The sequence below is a fragment of the Rattus norvegicus genome, chromosome 14 (genome assembly GCF_036323735.1).
Source record: "Rattus norvegicus strain BN/NHsdMcwi chromosome 14, GRCr8, whole genome shotgun sequence".
Taxonomy (NCBI): domain Eukaryota; kingdom Metazoa; phylum Chordata; class Mammalia; order Rodentia; family Muridae; genus Rattus; species Rattus norvegicus.
The window spans coordinates 24,197,428-24,219,015 of NC_086032.1; the positions used below are offsets into that span (position 1 = coordinate 24,197,428).

Below are 21,588 nucleotides of genomic sequence, written 5' to 3' on the forward strand. Positions count from 1 at the left end.
GTTAATTTTATACCCAGCCACATTGCTGAAGTTGTTTATCAGCTTTAGTAGTTCACTGGTGGAACTTTTGGGATCACTTAAATATACTATCATGTCATCTGCAAATAGTGATATTTTGACCTCTTCTTTTCCGATCTGTATCCCCTTGATCTCCTTTTGTTGTCTGATTGCTCTGGCTAGTACTTCAAGAACTATATTGAATAAGTAGGGAGAGAGTGGGCAGCCTTGTCTAGTCCCTGATTTTAGTGGGATTGCTTCAAGTTTCTCTCCATTTAGTTTAATGTTAGCAACTGGTTTGCTGTATATGGCTTTTACTATGTTTAGGTATGGGCCTTGAATTCCTATTCTTTCCAGGACTTTTATCATGAAGGGGTGTTGAATTTTGTCAAATGCTTTCTCAGCATCTAATGAAATGATCATGTGGTTCTGTTCTTTCAGTTTGTTTATATAATGGAACACATTGATGGTTTTCCGTATATTAAACCATCCCTGCATGCCTGGGATGAAGCCTACTTGATCATGGTGGATGATTGTTTTGATGTGCTCTTGAATTCGGTTTGCCAGAATTTTATTGAGTATTTTTGCGTCGATATTCATAAGGAAAATTGGTCTGAAGTTCTCTTTCTTTGTTGTGTCTTTGTGTGGTTTAGGTATAAGAGTAATTGTGGCTTCATAGAAGGAATTCGGTAGTGCTCCATCTTTTTCAATTTTGTGGAATAGTTTGGATAATATTGGTATGAGGTCTTCTATGAAGGTTTGATAGAATTCTGCAGTAAACCTGTCTGGACCTGGGCTCTTTTTGGTTGGGAGACCTTTAATGACTACTTCTATTTCCTTAGGAGTTATGGGGTTGTTTAACTGGTTTATCTGTTCCTGATTTAACTTCGATACCTGGTATCTGTCTAGGAAATTGTCCATTTCCTGAAGATTTTCAAGTTTTGTTGAATATAAGTTTTTATAGTAAGATCTGATGATTTTTTGAATTTCCTCTGAATCTGTAGTTATGTCTCCCTTTTCATTTCTGATTTTGTTAATTTGGACGCACTCTCTGTGTCCTCTCGTTATTCTTGCTAAGGGTTTATCTATCTTGTTGATTTTCTCAAAGAACCAACCTTTGGTTCTGTTGATTCTTTCTATGGTCCTTTTTGTTTCTACTTGGTTGATTTCAGCTCTGGGTTTGATTATTTCCTGCCTTCTACTCCTCCTGGGTGTATTTGCTTATTTTTGTTCTAGAGCTTTTAGGTGTGCTGTCAAGCTGCTGACATATGCTCTTTCCTGTTTCTTTCTGCAGGCACTCAGCGCTATGAGTTTTCCTCTTAGCACAGCTTTCATTGTGTCCCATAAGTTTGGGTATGTTGTATCTTCATTTTCATTAAATTCTAAAAAGTTTTTAATTTCTTTCTTTATTTCTTCCTTGACCAGGTTATCATTGAGTAGAGCATTGTTCAATTTCCACGTATATGTGGGCATTCTTCCCTTATTGTTATTGAAGACCAGTTTTAGGCCGTAGTGGTCCGATAGCATGCATGGGATTATTTCTATCTTTCTGTACCTGTTGAGGCCCGTTTTTTGACCAATTATATGGTCAACTTTGGAGAAAGTACCATGAGGAGCTGAGAAGAAGGTATATCCTTTTGCTTTAGGATAGAATGTTCTATAAATATCCGTTAAGTCCATTTGGCTCATGACTTCTCTTAGTCTGTCGACATCACTGTTTAATTTCTGTTTCCATGATCTGTCCATTGATGAGAGTGGGGTGTTGAAATCTCCCACTATTATTGTGTGAGGTGCAATGTGTGTTTTGAGCTTTAGTAAGGTTTCTTTTACGTATGTAGGTGCCCTTGTATTTGGGGCATAGATATTTAGGATTGAGAGTTCATCTTGGTGGATTTTTCCTTTGATGAATATGAAGTGTGCTTCCTTATCTTTTTTGATGACTTTTAGTTGGAAATTGATTTTATTTGATATTAGAATGGCTACTCCAGCTTGCTTCTTCTGACCATTTGCTTGGAAAGTTGTTTTCCAGCCTTTCACTCTGAGGTAGTGTCTGTCTTTGTCTCTGAGGTGTGTTTCCTGTAGGCAGCAGAATGCAGGGTCCTCGTTGCGTATCCAGTTTGTTAATCTATGTCTTTTTCTTGGGGAGTTGAGGCCATTGATATTGAGAGATATTAAGGAATAGTGATTATTGCTTCCCGTTATATTCATATTTGGATGTGAGGTTATGTTTGTGTGCTTTCATTCTCTTTGTTTTGTTGCCAAGACGATTAGTTTCTTGCTTCTTCTAGGGTATAGCTTGCCTCCTTATGTTGGGCTTTACCATTTATTATCCTTTGTAGTGCTGGATTTGTAGAAAGATATTGTGTAAATTTGGTTTTGTCATGGAATATCTTGGTTTCTCCATAAAAGGTTAATTGAGAGTTTTGCTGGATACAGTAACCTGGGCTGGCATTTGTGTTCTCTTAGAGTCTGTATGACATCAGTCCAGGATCTTCTGACCTTCATAGTTTCTGGCGAGAAGTCTGGTGTGATTCTGATAGGTCTCCCTTTATATGTTACTTGACCTTTTTCCCTTGCTGCTTTTAATATTCTTTCTTTATTTTGTGCGTTTGGTGTTTTGACAATTTTGTGACGGGAGGTGTTTCTTTTCTGGTCCAATCTATTTGGAGTTCTGTAGGCTTCTTGTATGTCTATGGGTATCTCTTTTTTTAGGTTAGGGAAGTTTTCTTCTATGATTTTGTTGAAGATATTTACTGGTCCTTTGAGCTGGGAGTCTTCACTCTCTTCTATACCTATTATCCTTAGGTTTGATCTTCTCATTGGGTCCTGGATTTCCTGTATGTTTTGGACCAGTAGCTTTTTCCGCTTTACATTATCTTTGACAGTTGAGTCAATGATTTCTATGGAATCTTCTGCTCCTGAGATTCTCTCTTCCATCTCTTGTATTCTGTTGGTGAAGCTTGTATCTACAGCTCCTTGTCTCTTCTTTTGGTTTTCTATATCCAGGGTTGTTTCCATGTGTTCTTTCTTGATTGCTTCTATTTCCATTTTTAATTCCTTCAACTGTTTGATTGTGTTTTCCTGGAATTCTTTCAGGGATTTTTGTGTCTCCTCTCTATGGGCTTCTACTTGTTTATTTATATTTTCCTGGAATTCTTTCAGGGATTTTTGTGTCTCCTCTCTATGGGCTTCTACTTGTTTATTTATGTTTTCCTGGAATTCTTTCAGGGATTTTTGAGATTCTTTCAGGCATTTTTGCGATTCCTCTCTGTAGGCTTCTACTTGTTCTCTAAGGGAGTTCTTCACGTCTTTCTTGAAGTCCTCCAGCATCATGATCAAAAATGATTTTGAAACTAGATCTTGCTTTTCTGGTGTGTTTGGATATTCCATGTTTGTTTTGATGGGAGAATTGGGCTCCGATGGTGCCATGTAGTCTTGGTTTCTGTTGCTTGGGTTCCTGCGCTTGCCTCTCGCCATCAGATTATCTCTAGTGTTACTTTGTTCTGCTATTTCTGACAGTGGCTAGACTGTCCTATAAGCCTGTGTGTCAGGAGTGCTGTAGACCTGTTTTCCTCTCTTTCAGTCAGTTATGGGGACAGAGTGTTCTGCTTTCTGGTGTGTAGTTTTTCCTCTCTACAGGTCTTCAGCTGTTCCTGTGGGCCTGTGTCTTGAGTTCACCAGGCAGCTTTCTTGCAGCAGAAAAGTTGGTCTTACCTGTGGTCCCGAGGCTCAAGTTCGCTCGTGGGGTGCTGCCCACGGGCTCTCTGCAGCGGCAGCAACCAGGAAGACCTGTGCCGCCCCTTCCGGGAGCTTCAGTGCACCAGGGTTCCAGATGGTCTTTGGCTTTTTCCTCTGGCGTCCGAGATGTGTGTGCAGAGAGCAGTCTCTTCTGGTTTCCCAGGCTTGTCTGCCTCTCTGAAGGTTCAGCTCTCCCTCCCACGGGATTTGGGTGCAGAGAACTGTTTATCCAGTCTGTTTCCCTCAGGTTCCGGAGGTGTCTCAGGCAGGGGTCCTGCCGCTCCTGGGCCCTCCCCCACGGGAGCCCAGAGGCCTTATACAGTTTCTTCTTGGGCCAGGGATGTGGGCAGGGGTGAGCAGTGTTGGTGGTCTCTTCCGCTCTGCAGCCTCAGGAGTGCCCACCTGACCAGGCGGTTGGGTCTCTCTCTCACCGGGTCTGGGGACAGAGAGCTGCTGCGGGCCGGGATCCGCGGGTGTGGGACTTCCGGTAAACACAGAACGTGCCCGGTCCTAGAGGAATTCTGCTTCCCTGTGTCCCAAGCTCACCAGGCAGCTTTCTTGCAGCAGAAAAGTTGGTCTTACCTGTGGTCCCGGGGCTCAAGTTCGCTCGTGGGGTGCTGCCCACGGGCTCTCTGCAGCGGCAGCAACCAGGAAGACCTGTGCCGCCGTTTCCGGGAGCTTCAGTGCACCAGGGTTCCAGATGGTCTTTGGCTTTTTCCTCTGGTGTCCGAGATGTGTGTGCAGAGAGCAGTCTCTTCTGGTTTCCCAGGCTTGTCTGCCTCTCTGAATGTTCAGCTCTCCCTCCCACGGGATTTGGGTGCAGAGAACTGTTTATCCGGTCTGTTTCCTTGACGTTTTATTTTTATTAAATTATTTTATTTACTTATGTTCTTAAAATTGCCCCCTCCCAAGTGCTTTCAGCCCTCTCATCTCCCTGTGCCTCTGAGAGGATGCTCCCACACCTGCCCACCAACCTCTACCTCATCCCCACCTCACTCCCACTAGCATCACTCTTTCTCTAAGACATCCATTTTCCATAGGATTTAGCGCATTCTCTCCTACATAGGCCATGCAGGGCAGTCCTCTGCTCACAAGTGCCCATGGGTGCACCTTGGTTTTTGGCTTGATCTCTGGGAGTTCGAAGGTTCCAGGCAGGTTGACAGTGTTGTTCTTCCTATGTGGCTGCAGTCCTTTTCAGCTCTTTCAATCCTTCAGCTAACTCTTCCATATTGATCCTAATATTGATGTAGCTGCATTTGTTTCCGTCAGTTGCGGGTAGAACTACTCAAAGGGCAGCCATTTCAGGTTCCTGTCTGCATGCATAATATGGCTTTAGTAATAGTGTCAGAATTTGGTTTGCGCCCAAGTTGGGCCATTCACTGGGTGGCTTTTCTTTCAGGCTCTGCTTCATTTTTGTCCCTGTGTTTCCTTTAGATAGGAACTATTCTGGGATGTAGATTTTAAAGATAAATGGGTGGCCCACTGCCTCAACTGGGGGCCATGTCTATCTACTGGAGGTGGTCTCTTCCGGTTCTGTCTCTCACTGATGGGCATTTCTATTAATGTCATCTCCACTGAGTCCTGGTATCCTCTCATATCCCACTCTCTGGGACTTTCTAGAGGGTCTCCCACCTACTAATGTCCACTGATGCATATTTCGATTCATTCTCCTGGTCCTCTGGGCATCCCTCTGTCTCTTCTGATCCCGCCCCTCTTTTTTCGCTCCCCCACCCCTCTTCCACCCAGATGCCACCTCCCTCTGCCTCCCATGATTATTTTGTTCCTCTTCTAAGTGAGATTAAAGCATACACACTTTTGCCTTCCTGTGAATTGTATCGTGAGTGTTCTGGACTTTTTGGCTAATACCCACTTATCAATTAATACATACCATGCATGTTCTTTGGGGTCTAGATTTGTCACTCAGGATGACGTCCTTATTCTAAATAGCTGCATAGTATTTGATTGTGTAAATGAACCACGATTTTTGTATCCATTCTTCAGTTGAGGGACATCTGGCTATTATAAGTAAGGTTGCTATAAACATAGTGGAGCATGTGTCCTTGTTGTATGGTGGAGAATCTTTCAGGTATATTTCCAGGAGTGGTATAGCTGGGTCTCTTCCCAATTTTCTGAGGAACTGCCAGACTGATTTCCAGAATGGCTGTACCAGTTTGCAATCCTACCAACAATGGAGGAGCGTTTCTCTTTCTCCACATCCTCGCCAGCATGTACTGCTGCTTGTGTTTTTGATTTTAGTCATTCTGATTGGTGTAACCTCATGGTCATTTTGATTTGCATTTCCCTGATGATTAAGAGTATTGAACATTTCTTTAAATGCTTCTCAGCCATTTGAGATTCCTCAGCTGAGAATTCTCTGTTTAGCTCTGTACCCCATTTTTAAAATTATGTTATTTGGTTTTGTGGAGTCTATATTTCTAAGTTCTGTGTATATTTTGTATATTAGCCCTCCATGCTTTGTACAAGGAGATAAATATGGGTTTGTATTTTTCTTCTCTATACTTCTTGTATGTGTTTGTGTATGTGTGCATATGCATATTTTCAAAGGTGTATTCTCAAGATTATTGTCAGTAACATCGTTTGATCTCTCCTGCACTTTATACTTTGAGGCTAGTTCTTTCTATCAAACTCAGAGTTCATTTATGTGGGTGGTGTCCCAGCCTGATTCATCAGGCATTCTTTTTTTTATTAATTATTTTATGTATTTACAATATAAATGTTATCCCCTTCCCCGGTCCCCCCTCTCCGATGCTGTCTCCCTGTGCTTCTATGAGGATGCTCTCCATCCCACCCACCCACCCACTCCCAACTCACCACCCTGGCATTCCCCTATACTGGGGCACCGAGCCTTCACAGGACCAAGGGCTTCTCCTCCTATTGATGCCATACAATACCATTCTCTGCTACATATGCGGCTGGAGCCATGGGTCTCTTCAGGTGCACTCTTTGGTAGATGGTTTAGTACCTGGGAGCTCTGTGGGTGGGTGGGTGTGGGGGTCTGGCTGGTTGTTGTTGTTCTTCCTATGGGGTTGCAAAGTCTGACCCTTCTACTGTATATCAAGCATGTTTACCACTGAAAGTCTTCCTGCCCTGAAAAATAAAATTTATAAATGTCATCAACAACCTCACTTAAAAGTATTTTAGATAGATTTAGTTTATGGACATGAATATTTTGCTTGCATGGTTGGCTCTGCACCACCTGCATGCTTTGTACCTGAAAAGTCAGAAGAGGTTGCTGAATCCTGGGGAACAGATGTCAGTGATGGTTGTAACTGAGATGTGGTTGCTGGAACTCATCCCTGGGTCCTCTGTAAGAGCAATGAGTGAGTGTCGCCAATTTTCGAGTGTATATGTGAATGCCAGAAATAGCTTATTTGTTCACAACACCTGTTTATATGATGAAATGAGTGACAAATGCCATTATTTCATGTTTAGTCTTAACATGTAATTAGTTCATATTACAATGTATATCTTAGCCATTTGTACCACCTGTGTGAGAACTCTTTGTTAAGTCACATGACCCAGGTTTGGTTGGGTTATTTATTTTGTTGGTACCTAAATTTATGGGTTCCTCATATATTATAAATATAAATTCTCTATGAGATGACAAGAATATTATATTCATGAACTGACAGGAGCTTGGCTAGTTACCCAGCCATGATCTGAAAAATCCAAGCATATAAAATGGGTCAGTGGGGCTTATAAAGGCCAAGCCATACCTGGCGAACTGTTAGAGAGAGGGAGAATGTCAGTTCTCTTCAGGAAATTAAACACTGAGAGGCTGTGCATGTAGCAATAGATAATTGCATACCTATGCACATACAGGCAGCACAAAATAGAAACAGTGGAAACACATAACATTAAGAAGGGTCTGGGGTATTGGTTTGACTGAAACTCATTTATGGATGTGCAAATTTCTCAAGCAATAAATGAGAATATAATTAAAACACACACCAAAAAAATCAACAAAGCTCATTTTACTTTTTCTTTTTTGTGTGTCTCATTTTTTATTTATTTTTTCCATTTTTTTAAAATTGGATATTTCTTATTTACATTTCAAATGTTATTCCTTTCCCGGTTTCCTGTCCATCAGCCCTTAGCCCCTCCCACTCTGCTTCTATAAGGTGTTCCCCTCCCCACCCCCTTACTACCCTCTGACAATCCCCTATACTGAGGGTCAAACCGTGACAGGACCAAGGGCTTCTCCTTCCACTGATGCCCAACAAGGCTAGTCACTGCTACATATGCCGTTGGAGCCCAGGGTCAGTCCATGTCTTTGGGTAGTGGTTTAGTCCCTGGAAGCTCTGGTTGGTTGGTATTGTTGTTATTATGGGGTTGCAAGCCCCTTCAGCTCTTCAATCCTTTCTCTAATTCCTCCAAGGGGGATCCCTTTCTCAGTTTAATGGTTTGCTGCTAGCATTTGCCTCTGTGTTTGCCATATTCTGACTGTGTCTCTCAAAACTATTCTATGCAGACTAACATATTCCACGGCCCAGAGCTGTGCCTTCACTAAGAACATGTAAAGTTCTGAATATTCGAAACTTTCACATACCTTGAAAAACCAAGTTCCGTGCATATTTGTTCTAAAATGGGCTGTGGGCTGAAATAAACTCCCCATGAGTTGAAAACACTGTTAAGTAATAATGGTATTACAAAATTTCAGTTGAAGCAGAGAGAGGAAGGCTTGATGATCAGTGTTATCAAAATGCTGGTGGGAAGATTATCAATGTCTTACGTAGTATCTACTGAGCTTCCTGATGAAATCCATTATGTGCTACGAGTAAATCACTGTGTGTAAATTGAAGTTTTAGAGCCTAACTTTGGGCATTGCTGAGAAGACACTATCTGAAATGTGCTCGAGATTTCTGTTAACTTACGCCGAAGCAAAACATCCAACACAAATCCTGTCTCATGCACAGTATATGTGTGGTGAGTAAGAACAGAAACTCCATTTTCCTCTCCCCTCCAGATTGAGGAAAATATCACGTATCACTATCCTTGGAAAATAGCCAAATTAAACAGTGAAAATATATTTTCCATTGAATTCACATTACGTCTGCGCCCCTGAACAGTCTAAAGTGTTGAAAGCTGTTGCGGTTCGGAGACACCTGAAATTAATAAAATAAAAAGAGAGGATATTATGAATTGTGGTTTTCTCCCCTCTCTAAATTTTTGCTCTTAGTGTTTTTTCAAGAGAATTTTGGACTTGCCTTACCCACTTTCCTACATGTGTTCTCTCCAGCACTTGTCTTTTCAGAGAAAGTTTCCCTCTGAAGCACTGCTAAATTCCCGTCTTGTTAGAATAGTTTCAAATTAGAAATAAATAGTAGCAGGGACTGGCCTGCTACTGTGTGTTTGAGTGCTTGTGAGTGTGTGTATATGTGAGTGCATGTGTGAGTGTGTGTGTGCACGTGCCTGTGTGCATGTGCCGTGTGTGTGTGTCTGTGTGTGTGTGTGTAAGTCAGAGGATGACCTGAGTAAGTTGATTTTCTCTTACCATTATGTCACTTCCACAAATCAATCTAAGATTATTAGGCTTGGTGGAAGAAGCATGAATCCACTGAGTCATCTAATGGCCCTGGGAGGAGCCTTTTTTCATCATTTTAGGAGATACACTTTCAATTTGATACCTTATCATACATGATTCTTATCATTGTCATATATGTTTGACAATTAACAATAAATTTTCCTGGAGGCAAAGGGATTTTGATGATATTATATTTTATTGTCAAGTGCACTAGTCAAGCCATTTTCCTTTCCCAAAGAATTTTGCTAAACTCATGAACAATGAAGATATATTTTACTAGCATTTAATTTTTCCTGCATCTATACTTTCCATGGTAGGGATTTAACTGCAGTGTCATATATATATATATATATATATATATATATATATATATATATATATATAATTGTGTAAAGTTTCTGTGTTAAAAGTTATTCATGTTATTCATTAAAACCAGGAGTTGGAATAGTAGGATAGAATCAGTAAGCTGGATGAAGATAATTAAGTCCTGTGGGTTTTCCTCAGTCGCACACCTATAGCATTTATGCATACACACACACACACACACACACCAAACCACACATACACACACGCATACACACACATGCACACGCACACACTAAATATAATGAATACTTTCTAAATGAAGTTTTCTTACATGAATTACATATGGAGGATGTGTGGATTAGCACTTCATGCCTTTGAAATCGAATAGTTTAAAGTGAGAATTGCCATCCTGAAAGGATAAACGAAGAAAAATTGGATAACAGCTAATATGGCATTGGCAGCTACAGCAATCCCATTATAAGTAAAATAATATTTAAATCTTCTAATCGTTTAACTACAAAAATGACCTAATTCTATCAAAAAACTCTCATCTCTCAAATCCCTTCACATTTGGTAGGAATTTGTAAGAGCATTAAGGCTTCACTATGACCATAATTAGATGGTCTAAAAAAAAGAAGTACCTCATATTTTGCCAATTCCTGATTATTCAGACTGACAGCAGAAAGCCTTAGCATGAATTACTAAAACCTGAGGTCATTCATAGCAGATGGAAATTACTCTGGGATCATTATGTCTATCCCATTAAAATATAAGTACGTTTTTGCAATTCAGGAAAAGCACCCTTGACACATTCATACATGTTTTTCAGTATATACTGCTGTTTTCACATATGTATATCGAATTATATACTCAATACATATCGAGCTCAATATATATTAAAAATAGGAAATTAGATAAAATATAGTAGCTTCAGATAAAAAATGCCAATTATTTAAAGTACTAGTATAGTTTCCTAAAATTTACCAAGTGAGAACAATTGGCACATTACCATTGGGGTTTGTTAGCCATTAGAAATAAAAGAATACATGAAGTACTACAGAATTCACACTTCATGAGCCCTTCCTTACATGACAAAGCTTTAGAAAAGTTAAAACAACTAATAACATGCACTTCTGTTTGATTCTGTATGATGTGGTAGCAATCTCCAGGCTGTTTCTCCAACTTACCTTGCACTTACTGTCCTTGTCATGATGAAACATTGGAATAATTTCCCTGACATCAAAACTGAGCAATATGACAGGCTTTCCATTTTTATAATTATTACACTTTTTGAAGTGTGTAGGCATTTATTATATTAGAATACATAAATCCTGAGTTAGTAAGCAACATAAAACACAACCTTAAAATGTAATAATGTGCCAAAATAAGATATCCTTCAAATTTCTATATAGCATAAAAGTATTGCAGATAATTATGCATTATGATAGAACTTGAACTAGACATCAGTACATACTTACTAATTATGTTTTCAATCATTTTGTGTATTTGTATAGTGTGTGTGTGTGTGTGTGTGTGTGTGTGTGTGTGTGAGGGGAAGCAGTGTTAAAATGTGTGTGGAGTTATTTTTGTGTTTGTGTACCTTAATGAGGAGGCCGAAGGTTGAAGTAGGCTGTCTTCTTCACTTTGTGGCTTATATGTTGAAGAAAGTCTCCTTGCTGGATCCAGGGTTCATTTTTTGGTTAGTTAGTTTCGCTATCCGGTTTGCCCCGCTTACTGCCCTTCTCCCCGCAATTCTACTACAATTACTGGCAAGGCATGATGGCCTCCAAGTATTTGGATGGCTCTTGTGGACCCCATTACAGTCTTCACATTTGTATGACAAATATTTTATCTGCTGTGCTATATTTCTATGTCTTAATTTTTCAAATTTCATAATTAAAGTTTGAACACCGTCATGGACCATGCAGTCTAAAATTATATGTAATACTCATATTTCTAAAAAGTTTTCAGTAATAAAGAGTAAATTTTATACTTAATGGACTGTTCCCATTGTAGTTATGAACACACCTAATTTATGTTTCTTTTATGAAAATGTTTTACATGCTCCAGTTGCTACAAGCCACTCTATGGGCTTTCTCTCCATACATGTCAATTTGAATATCTGATTATCTGAATGGTCTGATAAGAGTTATCAGGAAGCTCATGGAAAATCCTTGAAATTAATGCCAAGACTGTCTTCTCTTTAACTTGTGTATATAGTAGTCAAAATAATACATTGTTCACACAAGCACAACATCTGTTCCCAGGAAAAGCTTAGTCTCTCATTTCTCTTGACAGTGTGCAGACCTGGGTTCTTCAAAGCCTCTCCTCACAGCCAGACCTGCAGCAAATGTCCACCTCACAGTTACACCCATGAGGAAGCTTCCACCTCTTGTGTCTGTGAAAAGGATTATTTCAGGAGGGAATCTGATCCGCCCACAATGGCATGCACAAGTAAGGAACCCTGTGGCTCTTGGGTGATGCAACCTTTCACCAGTTTGGAGAAAGAACATGACAGAGCCTGTTGTGTTTTATTAGTATTTTTCTCAAAAAAAAAAAAACAGGCATGTTTACCCTTCACAGTACAGATGTTTCCCCCCAAACTTCAAATTCCTTTAGTAAGCATTGAAAAATAAACATGCTTTTATTACTGACTATTAGAGCATCCTTTCCCTGACTTCAGCTTCAACATTTGAGGCACTATTAAACAGTAGTACTCTTATTTTGTTGTTTAATTTAGTATTCTTCACTTGGGCAAATCCTTCTGTCTTTTCACTTCAGATTTGTTATGAACACATTTTTTTTATTAACTTGAGTATTTCTTATATACATTTCGAGTGTTATTCCCTTTCCCGGTTTCTGGGCAAACATCCCCCTCCCCCCTCCCCTTCCTTATGGGTGTTCCCCTCCCCAACCTCCCCTCATTGCCGCCCTCCCCCCAACAATCTAGTTCACTGGGGGTTCAGTCTTAGCAGGACCCAGGGCTTCCCCTTCCACTGGTGCTCTTACTAGGATATTCATTGCTACCTATGAGGTCAGAGTCCAGGGTCAGTCCATGTATAGTCTTTAGGTAGTGGCTTAGTCCCTGGAAGCTCTGGTTGAACACATTTTGTAAGACAGTCTTCTGAGCTAGTAATTATGAAATAAACGGCAACTTTAACAAGTGATAGCTCATGTGACTAAGCTGTAGGGCCATCCAGAAGGTCATTTGCCAAAATGTGGAGGCAGTCTGGAGAGCACGACAATGAGATGGCAAATTCGATAAGAACAATATATAAAGCCAGCGTTCAACTTAGACTTGCATGTTTGCACAGTGGGTCTTTCTTAGGAAGGTTTGCTGACTGTTATCAAAGCTCTACTTGTCATCCATCAGTGGAGATAGACAGCAAACACTCTTTTCAATATTTCCAGTGCATAGATGTGTATCTAGCCAAGCTTTATATTCTTCATATTTTAGCATAGTTTTGGAAACCTAGTGTGTGGCCATTTATACATTTGCTTGCTTGGAGACTATACTTTTCAAATAATTTTTGCTAACATAGTATCTGTAATACTTAAAAAAGAGAAGAAAAGTGAATACATCTTTCTTCACAGTGTGTATCCCCTGGGGCATCATCCCTTGTTAGTTCCCAGTTAACTGTATACACTCAATGAGGTTCACAAGACTATTAATTTTGTATTTGATATGTAGTCAGAAACAGTACAAATGACATTCTATAAAGTAATCAGAAGTTGATTTTTAAACAAATTTCAGTGGCTGAATTTCATGCATAACTGAAAAGAATCACTCTCTGTAATTCAAAACTACTGATTTTGCTGATCAAATACCTTCTCAATAAGTTACACCAGGAAGATACAACTCTTATGTTATAGTGGAATTCAAGCAAGGTTTAATATATAATCTGTAAGAATTATCAAACAGCAAAAAATAGATGGGCCAGAAAATAGTGGCACACTAAAAATGGCACCGAATCCAAACCATCTCACAAATGATTACAAAGTTGGGTGTTAGAAGAGTTTTTAACAGCCACCAATTTACATCGTTTTAGCATAAATATGAATGTACATTTATGCTTATTTATCTGGGGACTCAGGAAGAGACCATAATTTGGTGGTAAGAACTGCTTAGTGATCCTTTGTAACTAAAGCCCACACACTTCAGATTTTCTCAACTTTCAGCTCTGTGAGATTCTACCTCTGTCTTCAAAAGAATAGTAATTCATGCTCATTTCTCACAAAACACCACTGAGAGTGTGTCTGTCTGTTTTCAGTTTGATTCAGAGTACCATAACTGCCTATGATCCTCTATGGCTTGCCTAATGTTCAGAAGAACATCTTGAACTTCGTTCTGCCATTGGCATTTTTTACTTGTATTTATGATTCTGATTCTTTTTAATATATAAACTGAGGGAACAGAGTTTTATAAAACTGTAGGACAAAATAAAAAAGAAGGAAAGAAAAGAATCTCATGAATATACCTAATTCTTCTCACGTCTATACCTTGGTCCACACATTGTATCTCTTGTTTGGGCAGTACCACATTTTAGACATAGTCTTATTCAGATGTTTTAATTTTATTTCTACTTAATGGTGTCACTTGAGTTTTTTTTTTTTTGTAACATGTGACTGAAAAGCTGTGGATGTATAGTTACCAGAGTTATTAGTAAAAGGCCAGTCAGACTTGTATTGAGTTAAGGCAAAGAAAAGAGTGCAGTTCAGTTCAGCGGTGGCAATACATTGGAATTTGACACATTTCAGGAGCATTTCTTCTTTCTCAAATGTTAAATCCACTGTTTTTGTTTTTGTTTTGCTTTTTTACCTAAAGTTAAAGTATCTCCATTTTTCTTATTAAATGACCCTGCTTGTACTACATAATGATAATGTATTCACATCTTTAGAAATGGGTGAGAGTTAAAAGTGACCACTGAAATAGAACTATAGAATGCTGTAGACCTTCCAGGGCTCAGAGACGGGCAGGCATCCTTGAGAGTGGATGAGGAAAGCAAGCTAAGTCCTTAGATATGGAATTGTTCTTCAAGGGAATTTTTAAAAAAAATTCAAAATATTTTTCTTTTAAACTTAATTTTAAATATGTTTCTCAAGGATGATGGGTTAATGTTGGATTGAAATAAACATGTGAGCCTTTGGGTCACATACTAATTAAGGTCATTTAGCCAGATTATTTTAAGGAGTGTAATTCATTCTCATCTACAGGACTCCATTTCATCACCATTTGAGAGGTATTGATTAGATCTCCTACATTCTGATACTAAGACAAAGACAAACACAAAAAAACAAACTTATTTGAGAAGACACAGTCACATAACATTTAAAGCTGACTGAAATTTAAATTTTATATATCTAAAACTTGACTTTGCACCAATTTATTTGTATTTCCCCTTAGTATGTGAATAATTAGGTTTTAAAGCAGTTAAAATGCTATTGAGATTGTGATTAGCACCTAGTTGAAAAACCTTTTAAGCAATCAAAATAATCTATATTAAAATGAAGTGTGTAATACAAATTCCATGAAGGGAGAAAAGCTGGTATAGTATTATTGTAAGATGATAAGGTCTGTAAAGGATTTTAGTTGGAAGAATTTCTTGCTTATTGGAAAGGTAGGCAACTGGAGAGTACATGGATCCCAAAAACCTAGCCCTCTGCATTTGTCTTCTACCATGTTTACTAGGATTTCTAATTTAGTTAAAACTTTAAAATAGACTTGCAATGAGCAAGAGCACATAGTCTAGAAATAGTGGTCGTATGCAGCTGATTATGGAGCAGAGGCCTTGTTGGGAACCAATGGGAGGAGAAGCCCTTGGTCCTGCCAAGGCTGGATCCCCCAGTGCAGGGGAATGTCAGGGAGGGGAGGGGGTAAGGGTATGTGGAGGGGGTGGGGGAACACCCTTACAGAAGAAGGGGAGGGGGATGGGATAGGGGCCTTATGGATGAGAAAACAGGGAAGGGGATAATATAACATTTGAAATGTAAATACATATATTTACATTTATATATAAATAGATATAGATAAAGATAGATATAGATATAGATATAGATATAGATATAGATATAGATATAGATATAGATATAGATATAGATATAGATCTCCAAGAAGAGAAATAGTGGTCTTGACAGTCATGTGTATCCCTGAGCAATGTTCTCTCAGGAGAAATTCCAATTCTGTTCATTATATGTGCGATTACATGCTAGAGTCAAGAGCTACCAAGAAGTTTAGCAAAAATGTCCTTTTCAGTTCTAGCTCCCAGAGAAGAAGTATATATTCAATGGGCAAAGATCGAATGTATTATATTTTTAAACATAAAAGCTTATTCAATGTTTCTGTCAACTCGTAGGTCTATTTCATGACTATGTACAACATATTAAGGAAAACACCTAATTCTATTAAATAAGTTTTATAACCCTCCCAAAGTAAATTTATTTTTATGGTGCATAAACACCACTGTTTCATAAAATATCATTTATAAAATTATTATAAATTATGACATAAATTAATTATAAATTTATTTTTCTCTTCAGGCCAAGGGATTAGGATGATAGAGGGCAACTGATTAATATCATCTTAAATATGTTTTTCTCACTTTACTTTGCAAACCAGGACCCCCCTCAGCTCCTCGGAATGCCATCTCAAATGTTAATGAAACTAGTGTCTTTCTGGAGTGGATTCCTCCTGCTGACACTGGTGGACGGAAAGATGTGTCCTATTACATTGCATGCAAGAAGTGCAACTCCCATGCAGGTGTGTGTGAGGAGTGTGGCGGTCATGTCAGGTACCTCCCCCAGCAAATCGGCCTGAAAAATACCTCTGTCATGATGGCGGACCTCCTTGCTCACACAAACTATACCTTTGAAATTGAGGCAGTGAACGGAGTTTCCGACTTGAGTCCAGGCACCCGGCAGTATGTGTCTGTAAATGTAACCACGAACCAAGCAGGTAAGTGTCAACCCAACCCGACTCTATATTTTAGGCTTTGCTCTGCCAATTGAAACCACAGCTGAGGACTTGACCTACTAGGTCCTGTGAGAGAATGTCCCCAGCATGAACAAGGTCAAGACCTAAAAAAAAACTATATCTCAAAGTATATTTTTGTTTTAAAGAAAAGTTAAGGCTTTCTTAGTACAAACATCCATTGCCCAAAGAAAGGAGAGGTAGGTTTTAATAAAATATTTCTTTAAATATTCTTTTCTGGATTAAATCATTTATACATAACAGTTATCATATATAAAACAAATATTTTAATATATAATACATAATAATTATATATAGTATATGTTCTATGTTGCAAATTTACTTTTTGTTGATTTGTTAATGTCCAGAGATTTTTTTAAATTAATTTGTATAGCATGCTTTATTTTCATTTTCGTTTCTTGCTTCACAGCTGTATTTTCTTTGCAAATTATACTGGCCTTTTTTTATTGTTTCTAATAAGTATAAGAAAGCAATGGAATCTGCCCTGTGCTGGAATAGGGCAGTATTCACAGTAACCATTATAAGTGTTCAGTAATGTGAACCGTCATCGGAATTTGGAAATCTAAATATTCTAATGCGGTTGCCTCAATCTTCCGAAGTGAACTCTTTAACTCTTTTAGCTATACTTGATTCTAAAGTGAGCTATGTCATATCATCTTGTAAATAATGAGAAGTCACTGAGTTGTATCTTCCCTTTGGAACAATTCAGTAGATTCTGTGATTCTAACATCTTTATAAGATGGTCCTTAGTGATAAGCTATATGAGAAAATGACTTTTGATTTTTAAGGACGTTACCAATGAACAATATATTGTAGTTGTCTTTGACTGCCTTCTTCTGATTATAAGGTATATGATTTGGACTTCCTTATGTAAAATAGAAAAACATTACTTTTCATCCAGTAGCCAGGGTACATCATGTTTGCCAAGTGAGAAGGTATCGTATTGGTTGTCACTTTCTAAATGGATGCCATATCTTAAAATCAGTGCCCACATATACCTCAAATTTAAAATATTGTTTATCTCAACATCACTATTCTAGGTCAAATAGACCTCAATTCCATATAAAATGTCAATGTCAAGAAACTCTTAAGAAGAAATTTTCTATTTAGGTTCAGCTAACATGTACCAACATCACAGGAAGTGGGTTTTCCAGTTATATTTGATGATTGTATTTCTAAGCTTCCAATTAAATTAAGATTTTTATTTTTAAATAAAAATAAGTTTAGTATATTTTAACTTACATTTTAAATTTCTAAAAGTGTTGTTTTCCAAAATGTTTGTTTCCCTTGTCATTAATTTTGTGGTTTCAAATTTTACTAGCTTCAACAGATGTTCTGATATTTTCTGATCGGTAATTTTGTGTGTGTGCTAGTAAAACAAGGATAAATTTGGCAAAAAAATGTAGGCAGGAAATTGGTTATTCATTCAATATGAAAATTTTGCATTATGTGGGAATGAAAACTATATTTGTCTATAAAACATGAATAAATTATTAACAAATAATTTATACAAAATTTAAAACATTTTCCAAAACAAGATAGTTTGAGAATTTATTTAAATATTTTTTTCTTTTTTTTCAGACCTGGGGACCGAACCCAGGGCCTTGTGGTTGCTAAGCAAGCGCTCTACCACTGAGCTAAATCCCCAGCCCCGAATTTATTTAAATATAAGGGATACTTTTCTCACTTAAACCGATACAATGTAGTTTTAAGAAAAATTAAATGGTAGAATTATCCTAATCAAATAAATGTTCATATAACATAGTTATAGAGAAACGCAAAATAATTTTAATATTTTTGTTATAATATTCTTGGTCAGTAAAAGTAAGTCATGGGAAGGAGAAGGAGCCAAACAAGGGAAAGGAAGTCATAAACAGTGGCAATGAGTTTAGGTTGTGGGAAGGAGAATGGAGTCTGCATAAACGATGTATATTAAACTCTCATCCAAAGTAGAAAGAGAAGAAAGAATAAATATGAATTCAGTTGTAATAGGTATGCAAACATTTAGAAAAGTTACCAAAATAATAGTTTTTCACATCCTTTCCACTTCTAAAGACCTTGCTTATATCATTATAATCTTTTTTGAAATTTAACCATATTTATTTATCAAATACATATTTAGATTTACTTATCCCATTAACATATTTTCAGTTTTATTCTAAAAAATCTGAAACATATATTTCAACAGGTATTTAAAAGAGCATCACATAAAATAAAAAAAATTACCTAAAATGTTAACTTGAAAGTTTAATTGTCTACTTCCAAAGTATTGTGCATGCATGATAGCCTTGCACACATATTTAATTAATTGGTTTGAAACAATTTTTCAGTGGCCATTTTTGGGCTAAGATTTAATACTTCTACTATATATACACAAGTATATATTTTATACCAACCGATACACTATTTCTAGATAACAACCCAAAATTATTTTTCATTTTAGTAAGCTTCTCTGTAATAGAATTATAGTATAAATCTGTATGTAAAGGGAAAGAAGATTTATTAGAATGACTTACAGGTTGTGGACCAGCTAATCTAACAATGGGTATCTCTGAGCGGAAGATCCACGCATCCAATAGTTGTAAGTCCATGAGGCAAGATTCCTCAAGGCATGGGTTCTAGTGTAAATGAAGGAAGAGATTTGCTAACAAGAAGGCTAAGAGCCAAACTGTCCTTCTTCCATGTCCTTATATAGGCTTCCAGCAGGAGGAATGTCTGAATTAGAGGCATGCCTTCCTACCTTAGGAGAACTGGATCAAAGGTGTGTCTTCCTACCTCAAAGATCTATATTAGAAGTAATTTTTCCCCTTTAGATTATGCAAAATCCTTCAGGTTTGCCAACCCTATTTTGGGGTTTTAATTAATTTTACATGTAGCCAAGTTGACAACTAAGAACAGCCATCACACTAAACATTCGGAAGTACATCATTTTTATTTACAGAGGTAGCAACATTCAGAAACAGACCTTTTATCTCAGATGGGATCCTCCAAATCTCTAAGCTTCTCAAACAATCAGCAATGTGTCTAAAGTAGTTGCTCTCTTATAATGTGAAAAGCTTGGCTTGCTGCCTGTGTGTAAAACAGTTTATGACAGACATGTTGAACCTCTACGGATTAATGTTAATCATAATGCAGTAGTTAATACTTCTTTAACCCTCTCCTTCTCCAGAAAATTTCGAAATAGGTAGAGGTGTGTAATTAATCAAGAAAGATGATGATATGACATACATATTTATATCTGAGAGACTTCCTTCATATTAAAATGCTTTTTCATTTAGCTAAAGGGATATGAGGTAGAAATATGTATTCCAATATGAAAAGTGTTGAGAAGTCCTGATTAAACAGATCACTGAATTTTTATTTCTGTTATTTTTATTTTATTGGTGGTACAGATCACAAGACTCACTATTCTAGTCCAGGCATGCCCATTTTTCCATATATTTTACAACATAGCTTCTACTGCTTATTTTGGGATTCATAGGTTTCTTCTCCTGATGAAATGCTACGGATTTCACTTGCCTTTTCTATTTTGAGCCCTAAAATAATCAGGAAGTGATTTCAACATAACTCCAAATTACATGGCCTAAAGTCTAGATATCAGAAATTATGAAAGTTTCAAAAATTGTACTGTCCTTACATATTTTCCTTGATGTTAGGTAGAAAGTGTCTTCTTGACTCTTTCTGAAGATATAATCAATGGAAGTTGCATGGGTTTTAGACAAATTCCATTTTAACCTTACTATTTATGAGTCATTAAATTTCTTTCTCAGTGATAAATTAAGGAATTCTCAGTGGATCAAGTTTCATTCAAGATTTCTTGAGTAAACAGATGAATATTCCTATGCCAGCTTCGAGAAGTAGTGCTAATCTCTAATCCCACATTTGTGGTATGCTGAATAGAAGTATTTCCTGCTTTCTTTAAAGTCAGGAAAGCATAACATTTACTCTCATGATTATATCTCCATGATTTTAAAAACTGAAATAGAGAAAAATAGACAAGTCATGTTCCAGAAAAATGCATGCCTAGTACAAACTAGATAGTTGACTCTTGGGAGTATGAAGAAAAGCTGAGCTCATGAAATTATATTTGAAACAAAAGAGATTTGCCTGCTAGTTCACCACAGAAGTGTGCGGATTTGCCTTTAAACAATTGAAGAAGGTGTTTACTTCAATACTCATATGTACTTGAGAAAGGTAGCTATAAAAACTCCAAGTTTCAGGAGTTGAGTATGTTCTAGTCATAGGGTCTTTTATTTATCCAATCATTCTCACGCACGGGATTTCACAAGTCCCCACACATGTTTGTCTCCTTTATTCTAAGGACATATGTTTGTCTCATTTATTCTAAGGACATACGTTTGTCTCGTTTATTCTAAGGACAACAAAATAGAGTCAGCTGTTCTTATAAAGCAGGAATTTAGTGGAAAATTCATAGATTCTAATGTGTTAATGAGCCTCTTCATTTGTGAAACATGAGCTATTTGGTGACTATTGGTATTCTTTTATTATTTCAAGGTAATAAGCTAATTTAAACTTTCTTGAAGCCATAGATCATTTAGACACAGCCAGCCATTTACATAATTCTTACATCTATCATGAGTTTATAACATGAAAAGAAATGCGAATTTTAATTTCTAAAAATATTGATTCATTGACATGTTTTATTGAGGAAAAAAATATATTCCGAATTTATGTGGCCGTATGGCCATCAGGTCGTCATCTTCTAACTTGATAAAGGCTCCTCCTCAACTTGAGGACAACCAATTTTTTACTGCTTCTTTATGCCCATTACTTTTAGCAAAACTGCACTTTTGAGAACACTTTCTGCACTTTATTTTCTTTAGGAGTTGTGAGTAAAAATTACTGACTATTTGAAACACGAAGTGATGTGTTACGTGATCTAATAAGATTAATAGCAGTGGGGAAGGGGGAACTAGAGGTAGTCACTAGAAAGTGCCAGATGCCAGGGACCCAAGAGGTTCTCAGGACCCAACAAAGGAGGACTTTAACCAAA

The 21,588-nt window shown here is 37.5% G+C and overlaps 1 protein-coding gene across 10 annotated transcripts in view; it reads left to right on the forward strand.

The window, feature by feature from the left end:
- Positions 1 to 21,588, forward strand: part of Epha5 (EPH receptor A5) — a 367,455-nt gene that overhangs the window by 190,028 nt on the left and 155,839 nt on the right. For 4 of the 10 annotated variants that reach the window (XM_063273652.1, XM_063273653.1, XM_063273654.1 and 1 more), the window contains exons 4-5: positions 11,885 to 12,040; positions 16,203 to 16,538. The exons of 3 other annotated variants lie outside the window; for them this stretch is intronic. In XM_063273652.1, coding sequence (XP_063129722.1) covers positions 11,885 to 12,040; positions 16,203 to 16,538 — 492 coding nt within the window. The remainder of the gene's footprint in view (positions 1 to 11,884; positions 12,041 to 16,202; positions 16,539 to 21,588) is intronic. 3 more of the 10 variants (XM_063273655.1, XM_063273656.1, NM_024367.2) reach the window with 1 other exon arrangement.